The following is a 12,027-nucleotide window of genomic DNA, read 5'->3' as shown; positions in this document are numbered from 1 at the left end:
AAAACGGACATTGACAGGTTGTGTTATTAATACTATCCTTAGGGTGACTTGTACTGTACCCATGGTCCTTCACGCGTTGAGGTCCCTCAGATTGTTTGTTCTTGACATGAGATTGCATGAAGTGTAGCATGAGTACAAATGTGGTAAAGCAGAAACAGTGATAAACCAGAAATCATGTATGCGCCTTCGACCCCAGAAGGTGAGGAAGGGCGGGTCGCATGTGAATCTAAGCAGATACAAGCATCAGAAATACGATCACAGTGAGTAATGTATCCCTTCTGAGGCTTGTGGATCTGCTTAGATAATATGCTCTGCATAGATTAGCGAGCAGTATCTGGAGAAGGAGGTGGGTTGTGAGAAGGTACAGCAGCAAAAAGATGTTTTAGAACCGCTTGTCCCACCTGTGAATCTGCTTTGGAGTGAGTGTCAATGCAATAATGGTGTGTGAAAGTCTGAATGGAACTCCATGTAGCTGCTTTGCAAATGGCGTCTAGAGGGACGTTTGCAATGAATGCTAAGGTAGCTCCGGTACCTCTGGTAGAGTGAGCCCTGGGAGTGAAAGGTAAAACTCTCTTGGATAGGGAATAGCAGAGCTGTATGCACTTGACTACCCATTCAAAGATGTTTTTTTTTTTTATATATGATCGCCTTCTCTCAGAGGTGCTATGGAAACAAAGAGATGGTCTCTTTTCCTTGGTGGTTTAGTTTTGTTCACATAGTACACGACCCTCCTCCATACATCAAGTGTATGGAGGCTTCTTTCCGCTGAGTTAAATGGATTTTGAAAGAAGGTTGAAGTTCTATGGATTGATTAACATGGAATTTTGAAATGAACTTAGGTGAAAACCTAGGATGTGTTATGAGGCCAACTTTGTCCTTGTACATTATGAAGAAAGGGTCTTGTAGGGACAAAGCCTGTAGCTCACTGACTCGTCTTATAGAGGTGATGGCTATTAGGAATGCAGTTTTGTAAGTCAAATCTTTTAGGCTGGCATTGTGCATAGACTCAAAGGGCAGACCCATGGGTTTGGAGAGCACAATATTAAGATCCCAACCCAGTGGAGGGTTAGAGATGGGAGGTATAGCCTCTTTACCCCTTCCATGAATGCTTTAATGACAGGAACTTCCCACCAGGACACTATGTTCTGTGAAGTAGTCTAATTGGATAGAGCCGCCAAGTGTACTTTGATGGAATTAAATACAAGCCCGGAGTCTAGCAGTTAAAGCATGTAAAGTAGAATGTTAGCTGGGCAACATTCGATTGGGTTTATGGATTGTGACCTGCACCATATCACAAATCTCTTCCACTTGTTGAAATAGAAGTGCCTGTTGTTGGGTTTCCGTGCATTTCCTAGGATATCCAGACACCGTTGTGGAAGATTCAAGTGGCCGAACACTATGACTTCAGGAGCCAGGCCTACAAGTTCATTTCTTGTGGCGTGGGTGAAGAGATCCCTCCTCGCGTTGTGTTAGCATGGTGTAGGGGCACTGGAGCTTGATTGGGACGCACATCGCCAGTTTGAGCAGATGTGGAAACCAAAGTTGTCTCCCCCACATGGGAGCAACCAGGATCAGAGTAGCTTGTTCCTGGTGCATATTGTGTTATCCTGCTCAGGAGTGGTGTTGGGTGAAAAGCGTAAGCAAATTTCCCTGAATAGTTCATCCACAGGGCATTCTACTTGAACCCTGGTTGGGGAAACCTGGATTCGAAGTTTGGGCATTGTGCGTTTAGGCTTGTGGTGAACAAGTGTAAGGGAGGATGCTCCCATTGGGAGAAGTTTCTATCTACAATTTCCCTGTTCAGTTGTCACTCGCGTTCTTCTGGTAGAGGGTATCTGCTCAGGGTGTCTGCCAGGGCATTGGGTTCCCCTGGAACGTGTTGAGAGGTTAGGAATATGTTCCACCTGAGTGCCCACTTCCATATTTTCTGGGATAGTCTGGACAGACTTGGCGAGTGTGTGCCTCCTTGCTTGTTTATGCAGTACATGTCAGTGGTGCTGTCTGTGAGGACTTGCACTGTTTGACCTGTAAGATGTTGCTGAAAAGCTTGTAGAGCCTTGAGATCTGCCAGAAGTTCTAAGAAATTGATGTGATTCTGGGCTTTGGTGTATGACCACTGGCCGTGGGCTGTGTGATGGAAGAAGTGGGCTCCCCAACCGGCGAGTGAGGCATCTGTAGTTAGGATCGCTTGTGCTGGTGGAACATGGAAGGTTTTTCCTCTTAGCAGGTTGTCCATGGACCACCATTGAAGAGCCTGTACCAGGGTTAGCGAAACAACAGCTAGATCGTCCCACTGACCACTTGCACGCGTGTTGCACCAAGTGAATGCATGAGGCCATCATCCCAAGCAAGCGCGTTGCTTTGCGTATAGTTATCTGGCGACCTTGCAATGAGGTACTTGCAATAACATGTTTTCTACTCTCTCACTTGACAGGTAAGCCAGCCCCTCGTTTGTTTTTATAACGGCTCCCAGAAATTGTGGCTACTTCTGCAAGCACCTTCATGAGCACTCTTCGGGCTGAGGCGATTCTGAAGGGGAGCACATTGAACTGGTAGTGCACTCCCGCTATTTTGAATCACAGGTATTTTCTGTGTGCTGGGAGCATTGAAATATGAAAGTATGCATCTTTCATATCCAATGTTGCCATGTAATCCCCCCGATTTAAGAGGAGGATCACCTCTTGAAGCGTGGTCATGTGAAACTTTTGAGGTTTGGCATGTTTGTTTGCAGGGCGCAGATCTAGTACTGGGCGCATGGACAGGTCTTTCTTTGGCACAATGAAGTGTATTGAAAAAATACCCTTGTTTACCTGATTTGCTGGGACGAACTCTATGGCATCTTTTTCCAGCAGGGTCTTTCCTGTATCTAGGCGGGCGATTGGGTGGTTTTTACAAAGGTTCGATGCAATACCCACCTTCTATGATGGACAACACCCACTTGTCTGACGCTATCCCCTCCTATGCATGGGTGAAGTGTGAGATGCGACCTCCTACTGGAGTGGCATGGGAGGGGACCTGTAGCGGTGCATCATTGCTTGGGAGGGGTGGAGCCTCTCCCAGATGAGGTTAATGCCTCTTCCTCTGGATCATTTATGTCCTCTTTGAAAATTAGAAGCGGAAGATTGTCCTTGTAAGGAGCTCCATGTTGAAGACTGTCCGCCCTGATTGTATCCAGAAAAGCTTTGCGTGCCCTGTCCCCGAAACCTCCTGGGGTTTGCTGGTTAGTTGGCCGAGGGACTTAAGAATATCCTACTCTTCCTTTGCACTCTTGAGGGCATCTTCTATGGCCTTGCCGAAGAGGACGTTAGGTTCTACCGGCATGTTAAGGAGGGTAGCCTGTGTTTCCAATTTAAATCCAAATGGTCTAAGCCAGGCGTGGCCCTTGATAAGTGTGCCCTCTGCAATGATGCGGCCCGCATTGTCTGCTGCATCGAGGTTGTTCTTAAGGATGCAATTAGATAATTGCTTGCCTTTTGAGATGGTGGTTAGTAGTTGTGCTGTTAAGGGTTCTGGGACTGCTTCAACCTAGCGTTCCAACACATCCCACTTATGACAAACTTAACTAGCTAGGAGGGTAGAATTATTTGCAATTCTACGCTGATATGCTGCTGAGGATGCAACCTGCCTCCCAAAAGTGTAGACATTTTTACTCTGTTTGTCTGGCAGGGCTTCAGCCTTCGCCCTTTTCCTAGTGGTGGTAACGGTACCAAGTCAATATTTCAAAAACATTTTTTTAGACATACCAATATGTCGAATCCAAATTGTCGAAAATGTTTTTTAGAATTCTTTTTTTTTATAGTGTTTAGTTTGGTCTAGTTAGAAAAAAAAAGATGGTTTAAAAAAAAATGGGGCATGGCGGAGGGGGGGGGGCATTAGAATCCCCCAAAAAAAATAAAAAAAAATAAGGCATTCGAAAAAAAATTTTGGTTCGACATATTGGAATGTCGAAAAAGTGACTGTCGAAAAAGTCACCATAAACCGGTGGTAACGACAAGTAAGTCAAGTTTGAGCTGACCCCTAATGTACAGGTAGTCGGTGGGCGCTGGCCTGAACTATTTATCAATTTTAGTGTTAACCGCCCTTGTGAGGTTAGGCGTAAGTAGGGAGGGCTGTATACATCTTTGTATAGACTGTAACAGTGGAATGAAATGAGTGGCCGATTTCTTGTCTCCAAGAATGTCCCCCACAAAGTCTTTGGGGGTCATTACGACCTGGGCGGTAGCCATGGAGCTATTGGGTGTAAATACTGAACTGTTGGGCAGGCCTCAGCAGCAGTTTGTTGTATACAAGTTGATTATCTGATGAGAGATAGGTGGGCGAACCCTCTTTTTCCTAAAGGGCTTGACTCGAGAGGGTATTAAGTACAATGGAACAGAAAATGAGTCAAAGCTACCCTAACCAAAGGCGTGACAGTGACACAGCTCATTCCGAGGAAGAACCTTTGCCGTCGTCCGCCTCATCGCATCCTGGGACTCAGCTCCAGGCCTCTGACTTTTGCAGACAGCCTCCCGGTCCAACTCTCTGGACTCTAAAGAACTCGACCAAGGCACTACCTCACTTGAACATGGCAGACGGACCCTAATACTAACTTGACTCGATCAAACTGTCCTGAAGACGGTTCAGTACCTGGTGTATCAGCGCTGTTCCATCTCTTCAGCCACAGCCACCAGTCATTTACACTGAACCAGAAACACAAAATTGTGTTTCGACAATGCTAAATTTATCATTTAAAACAATACATGTAGGAAACTCTGTTTTTCACTCTGCTTACTAACCCACAAATACGCATACTCTAATGTGCTCATTATGCATACCTTCAACGCCACGGCGCAGTTTGTAAAAATTGTTTTTGCTTCTTTGTTAGTGTAAAATAAAAAACCCTGTTTTTGTTACTTTTACCTCTTCAGGGTTTTTTTGTCTATTGAGCTATCAGCCTTCTAGCTCCACTGCAAACCCGGTGACCCTATGTCACGCCTTTGGTTAGGATAGCTTTGACTCATTTTCTGTTCCATTGAAGTTGATTATCTACAGGTGAATCTGCTACAAGCTGGTCTTGGTGGTCAGGCAACTGGATGACCTAGATATCATCATCGTCGTCATCATAGTACTGGTCCTGACTTTATTGATCTCCCTGGTCTCCCCGAGACTCGGGGTCTTGCGACCCTGAGGGATCTATAACATATATATCTTGAGAGGGGTCTTGATGAATGGGGGGTTGTAGGGCTGAAGTGCTTGGCTGTGGGTCAAGACGTGGTTTTTCGGCAGGGGCTTGAAGTTTTGCAGCTCTTGACTGGGAGGCATCTCTAAGAGATGTAAGTTCTTCTGGATGCCTATCCATGAAGTCAACAAAGCATGACATCCTTTTCATAACCTTGTTGAATTGTTCAGGGGTCCACTCACAGGAGGGTGGGAAACCTGAAGGGGTAGGGGTGGTATGGGAGGGTGCCTGCTCTTTGTGTTGCATTGCCCCTGTGAGAGTATCTACAGGGGGGAGCAACCCATATCCTGGGAGCCCGAGGTCTGGAGAGACAAACGCGTTGAAGAGTTTGCCTTTTTCAGTGAATTTGGGCCTCATTACGAGTCCGCAGTAACCAAGGTGGTAAAACCGCCTGGTTACCGCCGGACTCGTATTACCATTCCGCCTCCGTGATTCCCGGAATTACCGGGCCATTACAACCCCGGTTTCCCGGGAATCACGGAGGCAGAATGGTGTTAATCCCCATTCCCATTGAGTCCTATGGGACTCAATGGGAATGGGGATCATGGAAATACCGCCAGCATCTTGTAATGCTGCCGGTGTTTCCTCGTCCGCCTGCAGGCGGGCGGTGTTAAACCCGCCAGGTCAGACCTGCCGGGAACATCACCTCCCGCCTGCAGGAGTCAGGATCAGGCGGTCCGGAAACAACAGTGGCGGCAGATTTACCGCCACCGTTATTTCCGGACCGCCTGATTTGTAATGAGGCCCTTTGTCTTTAAAAGGGTAGCAGGGACATGAATTTTAATAAGTTCCTGCATTTTTGGCGTATTTTGGGGGACACCGTGTGATGCTGGAAATGCATCTGAGGGGCAGGGCCTATGAATCCTTGTCCTTTTTCTGTTTTTACCGTGTGTTCTGTTATGTTTTCTGCCCCGGAGTCCATGTGGGACTCCTGGCAGTGCAGCTCTCTCTTTTGGTTTGGTGAACAGACCCATGAGATACCCTTATGGCACCCATGGGTGGGGGTACAACCCTCTGCCCCTAGTGTATGTTTTTGGGCACCTGTGGGTGGCCCCAGAGCAGGGTATGGGCTGGTGGCAGCTCCGTGCTGAATTTGACAGGTGCTCCGGGTGTCCTCCATTTTGGGATACCCTGGCCCTGCCATTGGGATCAGTTGATTCCTAATAGAAAACAAGATGGCCCCTGTGGCCTCTTGCTTTCTATGGCCTGTTATCTTGTTTTCCCAAAGTCCTGGGAAGCCCTGTCTCTGTCCCTTCCCCCTGACTGGCTGTTGGGTGGAAGTTCCATGTATGGTATTGTTGTGAAGGCCCAGCTAGACTGGCTGGAGCCTTCTCAGTGACTGTATGTTGTGGGTACCTCCTGTAGGTGGGACCTGGGTGAATGGAGTGTGTGACCAATATACACTCCTTGTTGTGGTTGTCTGGTTTCTGGCATGAGAGACAAAGACTGAGACAGCCCTGCCCGAAACTGGCCTGAATGCAGTGTGTAGTGTTGAATGGCTGGGTACTTGTCCCAATCCACATTCCCTGTTGTGAGTGTCTGGAAGGGAGGAGTGTGGCCTGAATGCACGGTGTGCCTGATTGGCTGACTGACTGCATGAATGCCCTGCAGTATGATTGGCTGCTGAGTGTGTGCCAGCAGCGTGGATGAGAGAGGATAGTATATCTGGGGACCTCTCACCACTGGAAAAGTGTTCAGAAGGGACCTTTGGTTGAGAAGCGACCATTGTGCTCCTAAAGCAGCCAGGGAGCTGAGTCTCCACTCTACGAGTAACTGGAACTGCTGATCCTCGACGTCCAGCTGGAAGAAGAAGACTTGCTGTGGCATTTGCTTCGACCGATCCGAAGGCTGACGAATTCGTCGAGGGCTGACCCGAGAGAGGACCTGGTAAGGCGCCCTCTTCCCGTGCTCCGAGGGACCATCGAGCACCGCTCCATCTTCGCCGAAGCGCCCTGGAAGACAGACCCTCGAAAGGTTGTCGACCCGAGACGGGACCGTTGAGGAGATCGAGGTGAAGCACCCGGACATCGACGTTGTCGAAGTCCATTGCCGTCGACCAGGGTTCGCAGGTTTGTGTAACCGCTGGAGGCCCGTCGAAGTTGTGTTGCCCAGCCGTGGGAACCACTTGACGCCGTGCCGCCGACGACTGGAGCCATCCGCTCCTTTGCCTAAGAACATTCAATCGAAGGACTCTCTCGACCGCATCGTCGACCGCTTATCCTGCCGGAGAAAGTCGAGGACGACCAACGCGCCGAGGAGAAACCTGCCGGTGGGTTTCCCGCCACCCGACGACCTCAAAAACTCGGACGACTCGACGCCCTTGCTGGGCCTCCGTCTCTACAATCTTTGCGGTCCAGAACTATTGTCATCGAGGTGCCCCGCACACCTCCGCCTTGCAGGACTCCGACGCCGACGAGCACCGCTCGGACGAAGCTGCCGCCTCATCGACATCGTTCTACCTCGTTTGTCGACGGACGTTCGACGCCCCGTGCCTCCCGCTTGAAAGGGAAGGCATTCAAGAAGGGCCGTCGATTCCCCGTCGCCGAACAGCGAGTTCCTCGACGTTTGTCGACGCCTCTTCGAGGAGCTCGACTCCACCAGGTACATTGGGGGGGTAAAAACATTATAGGAGAGAATAAGACTTGCAGAGCAATATATGGACTGGGCTTGTGCTATATCTTTATTTACAGGTTGCCCAGGTGGGGGGATCTCCACACAGAACTGTGTCCAGTGGTAGGGGCCAGTATTCTGCCTATTGCTCAACCCTCTTATTTTCTCTCCTCTCTCTATTGCTGGTTTCACTCTATTGGTCTGTGTGACATTGTACAGTATTGTTAATGCACTGTAATGAGATCTAGGGTGGTACCACTGTAGAATTGTATATATTTGCCATTGTAGATTTTGCCGGAGTACAAAGTGAGTTACTATGATAAATGTACATAACCTTAACTATTGATTATATAAAGACTGTGTTCTAACCAATACAGAGTGTGGATATTCCTTTGTGGGGGCTTGGGGAATACACTGTACTTAAGAACCAGCCTGCATCACCTCCTGAGAAGCTAGGCCTTGATTGCTCGACCATTGCTACTGAATAGAGAATCTTGGCTGGGGTCTCCTGTGCCTCTCCTCCACCATATAGGGAGCGGAAGTACAGACACCCCCCACCGGTCGTTGAGGCCCGTCTTTCACACACTGATGCGCCTTTCACTGCCTGTTTTTCAGCACACGAAAGGAGGGCCTTTTTTATGCACGGTGTCCAAACTGACTTTTGAGGCCAGTTTCTGAGGCATGTCATGAGGTGAAGGCATAAGTGATGGCCCAGAGGACAGGGAAGATCTAGAGGCTTTTTCTGCAGACACTGCGTGGGCTTCGGCGGTCAACAATTTCGTCAAAGGTCAGCCATGGGCTATGTTCTTGGTGTGTTTGGAAGTGTGTGTGCTCTGGCCGCCGGGTGTCGTCTCTGTCACAGAGCTGCGGGCCTGCTTAGTGGAGTAGGGGACCGACACATGGGGTACCGATGAACCTCAGTCGCCTTCGGCATCACTAGGGACACCAATACTTCCCTCGCTGGATTCCCCAGTCACGTCAATTGGGGCTTCGGCCTGCATGGCGTGGACGGGCCAGCGCTTGGTCTGGCGGTGTTTAAGAGTTTTTGGGCAGAAATGTTTGCAGGACTTGCAAAGCTTTTCTGGGTGGTCCTTAGAGAGACAGTAATTGCACATTTGGTGCGTGCCCTTTTACTGGAACTTCCTGTGGCAGGTTAGGGAAACATTTAAAAGGTGTATTTTCCATAATAAATGGAAAGGGCAGTTTGGCGACAATAGGGAAAAAGGGGTGGCAGAATATGCATTCTCTAAAAGGAGTAGCTATACGAGACCTACCCCCGCTCTCCCAACTGTGAGGGCCGAGGCCCGAAAAGGCCCGTAAAGGCTGTGTCTGATCATTGAGTCAGTCAGGTTTTGTTGACGATGGAGCTGTTCACCGAGGGCCGACAAGCAGTTGGATGATGCTGCAGCAATAAGCGGACAGTAAAAGAAAGAAAGAGAAGTCTACGAATAAACTTTAACTAGTCAAAGGCATCATCCTGAAAAGGAACTCTGCAACTAGCCACCGACTACGATGGCGGAAAGAAACAACCTGAGGGATCTCGAAGAGTGAAGCATTATGGGTACAGTACACGTCGCACTAGGGATAGTATTACTAACACGCCCTGTCGACGTCTGTTTTCGAGTTTCAAAAACAAATCTTGCAACACTCCACAACTACCACTAGATGTCTGCCTATGCAGAGCATGTGATCTAAGCAGATCCAGATGTCTCAGAAATATATATAAATACACACTCTATTACTACAGCATTCTGTTTGAAGAAATACATTTAAAAAACATATATAGGCAGCAAAAAGCTGTAGTGTGAAGTTGTCCCTGCACCGCAGTGAAAACAGTTGAAATGTGTCTTTAGATCCATATTGTTAACATTGTCCTTTTTCCTAAAATTAAGTGTTATTGGGTGAAAACTGGTTATGTTGGTTTGGTTCCCTTTAAAAATGTGCAAGTGATGTAAAATTCGGGACAGAACTATGGCTGGACAGATAGCTCAGGGGCAACGTGCTCATCTTGGAAGGAATAAAACGCCAAGCAGCATGGGTTCAGTACCCGGTCCTGCGCTTAGAGGCTGCACTCTAGCATAAAATATGATGTAAAAACACTTCTCTTTTCAGACACTTAGCACAATTTTTCTGCAGCTAAAGTATGCAAACTCATTCAACAATATTCTACGTTTAAGAATAAAAATGAAAATAACACAACCAATGTTTCAGCTGCTTTAGGTTGTGCATTTGCAGTGGCTGGGCCCGCACAGCCTTTACTGCCCTCATTGAAGACTGATTGCACTAACCTGAGCTATTCCAGCAATAAATGCGTTGAAGCACGTCGAGATGCGCATTTTCTGCGGCGCAATCATGAAGCAACCTTCCTGTTGGTCGTAGCCGAGCAGGACGTACAAATGGCGCTTGACGGTGTTGAAGGCTTTCGCGCTGCTGATGTCGGTCTCGGCGCTGCTCTGGTCTTTGGCCATGAACTTCATCAGGACCATGATCAGCTGGTGAACCGTTTGGTGATCAATGCCAGCATCCTCCGGGAGAAGGTCCTTTATAATGTTCTCATTTTCCGGCGAATGTTGGCCTGCAATTTCAAGCAGAATAGTTAACCTTCAGCTAGTTTAAGCGGTATTGGCATCATTGATATATTTGACTGAAATTGGCCAGTACCATTCGATCGAATAAAAACAATCAATTAGGCTAATATATACCAAAGATGGGGAGCAGGGGCTGCAGGGGTGTCCCCTGCTCCCTATGATCAGTATGTATTAGCCTTGAAGGGTTGCAGGGGTGTCCCCCGCTTCCTCAATATTGGAGGCGGGGAACGGAAAAAAAGGAAGAAAAAAGGGACCCTGTGGCGTCGGATCCGACCCGTGTTAGAGGGACAGATCTGATGCCACGGGGCTGAAGTGGGTCAGGCGGCGGGCAAACAGGTAAGTGGGGAAGAAGGGTGGGAGGGTGGGTTGGTGTGAGAGTGTTTGATCCTCTGATAATTGATCGCATGTGGGCTATTATTTTTTTAACAGTTTGCCGCGATCAATTTGCAGACAATCAAACACCACCAAACCATTTAAGCGGAAAAAAAACAAAAACATTCACTGCCTTTTACTTTAAACCAATACCTAGATTATGCTGTTGAGTGGTTATTCACGGCCTACAGCTGATGTAGTGCCTGTGTAAGACTGTTTTGAGCTGTGCAGGGCACTGCTTGCGTGTAGCTCATACCAGAGCCCCATACACGGGCCAAAGCAGGAGGGACTAGTTTCCCAGTCATCGCTGCTGAACAGTGGACCTCCCCCCCACACACACTAAGAGAAAAGGAATCCTACCGGGCCTTCCGCGGAGCCCCCAAAACGTGGCTGTTTGCCTAAACCTGCTCAACATTAGAAATGAGCCCTGCCACCAGTATTTTAGGAGGCTTCCCAAAACCTGGCTATTCAACAAATTCTAAACAGGATCATTATCCTTCTGATACGTTGGACCGATAGTGTACTGTGCGTCTGCCAAATTGTGTGAACTGTTTTGGTAACTAAGTATGCAACTAATACTGCCTGCATTGTAACTTCCATTGTAACGAGATAAGCACTCCTATGTAATCTACGCCGTGAGACCTCCAGGTTTGGCCGTGTAATAAATGCAATAAATAAATAAATAAACATGTGAGGCCCTAGATGAAGGTAGTACCACCGTAAGGCCCACTTTGCTTGTAATGCCATGTACTTGTATAAGCTTCACTGTGCTCACTGCCCGCGGGCCACTTGTAACTGTTCTTCTCAGCGGCCTAAAGTCTTAGGGTTTGTGTGTGCTCTACAAATGCAAAAATGATTAAATAAATAAAACAATGGCCTGTACAAAGGGTTGGTGCTTCATGTGAAGCTCTGTATTTGTGTCTCACTTGTGCTTGTGGTCCATCGCATAGCTGGTGTAAGGTGCCGGTGCGATGCAGGAAGTGGCATGATAGTCTATTGCCACATAGTCCGTGTAATGTGTTGGTGCCAAGGAAGGATCTACACACTTGTGACTCACCCATAGCCTGAATAATGTGAAGTCAAGCTATGAAGCATGCTATGCATGTGTGTCTCACCGCACAGCCTGTATGCAATGTGGATGAAGTATGAAAGAAGCTGCTGCTTCTGTCTGATATCTTATCTTGCATAAGAGGAGAATGGTGGTCTCAACTCCTGTCTAATACAACCTACGCCACAGCA

General features: G+C 48.0%; 1 protein-coding gene across 9 annotated transcripts in view; it reads right to left on the bottom strand.

Moving 5' to 3' along the window:
* Positions 1–12,027, bottom strand: part of UNC79 (unc-79 homolog, NALCN channel complex subunit) — a 538,994-nt gene that overhangs the window by 270,563 nt on the left and 256,404 nt on the right. For all 9 annotated transcript variants that reach the window (XM_069637971.1, XM_069637972.1, XM_069637973.1 and 6 more), the window contains one exon: positions 10,117–10,403. In XM_069637971.1, coding sequence (XP_069494072.1) covers positions 10,117–10,403 — 287 coding nt within the window. The remainder of the gene's footprint in view (positions 1–10,116; positions 10,404–12,027) is intronic.

Source organism: Ambystoma mexicanum, chromosome 14 (genome assembly GCF_040938575.1).
Source record: "Ambystoma mexicanum isolate Mex_15411 chromosome 14, UKY_AmexF1_1, whole genome shotgun sequence".
In the NCBI taxonomy this organism is placed as follows: Eukaryota; Metazoa; Chordata; class Amphibia; order Caudata; family Ambystomatidae; genus Ambystoma; species Ambystoma mexicanum.
The sequence above is the reverse complement of the archived record's forward strand: the minus strand, read 5'-3'. Positions and strand labels throughout refer to the sequence as shown.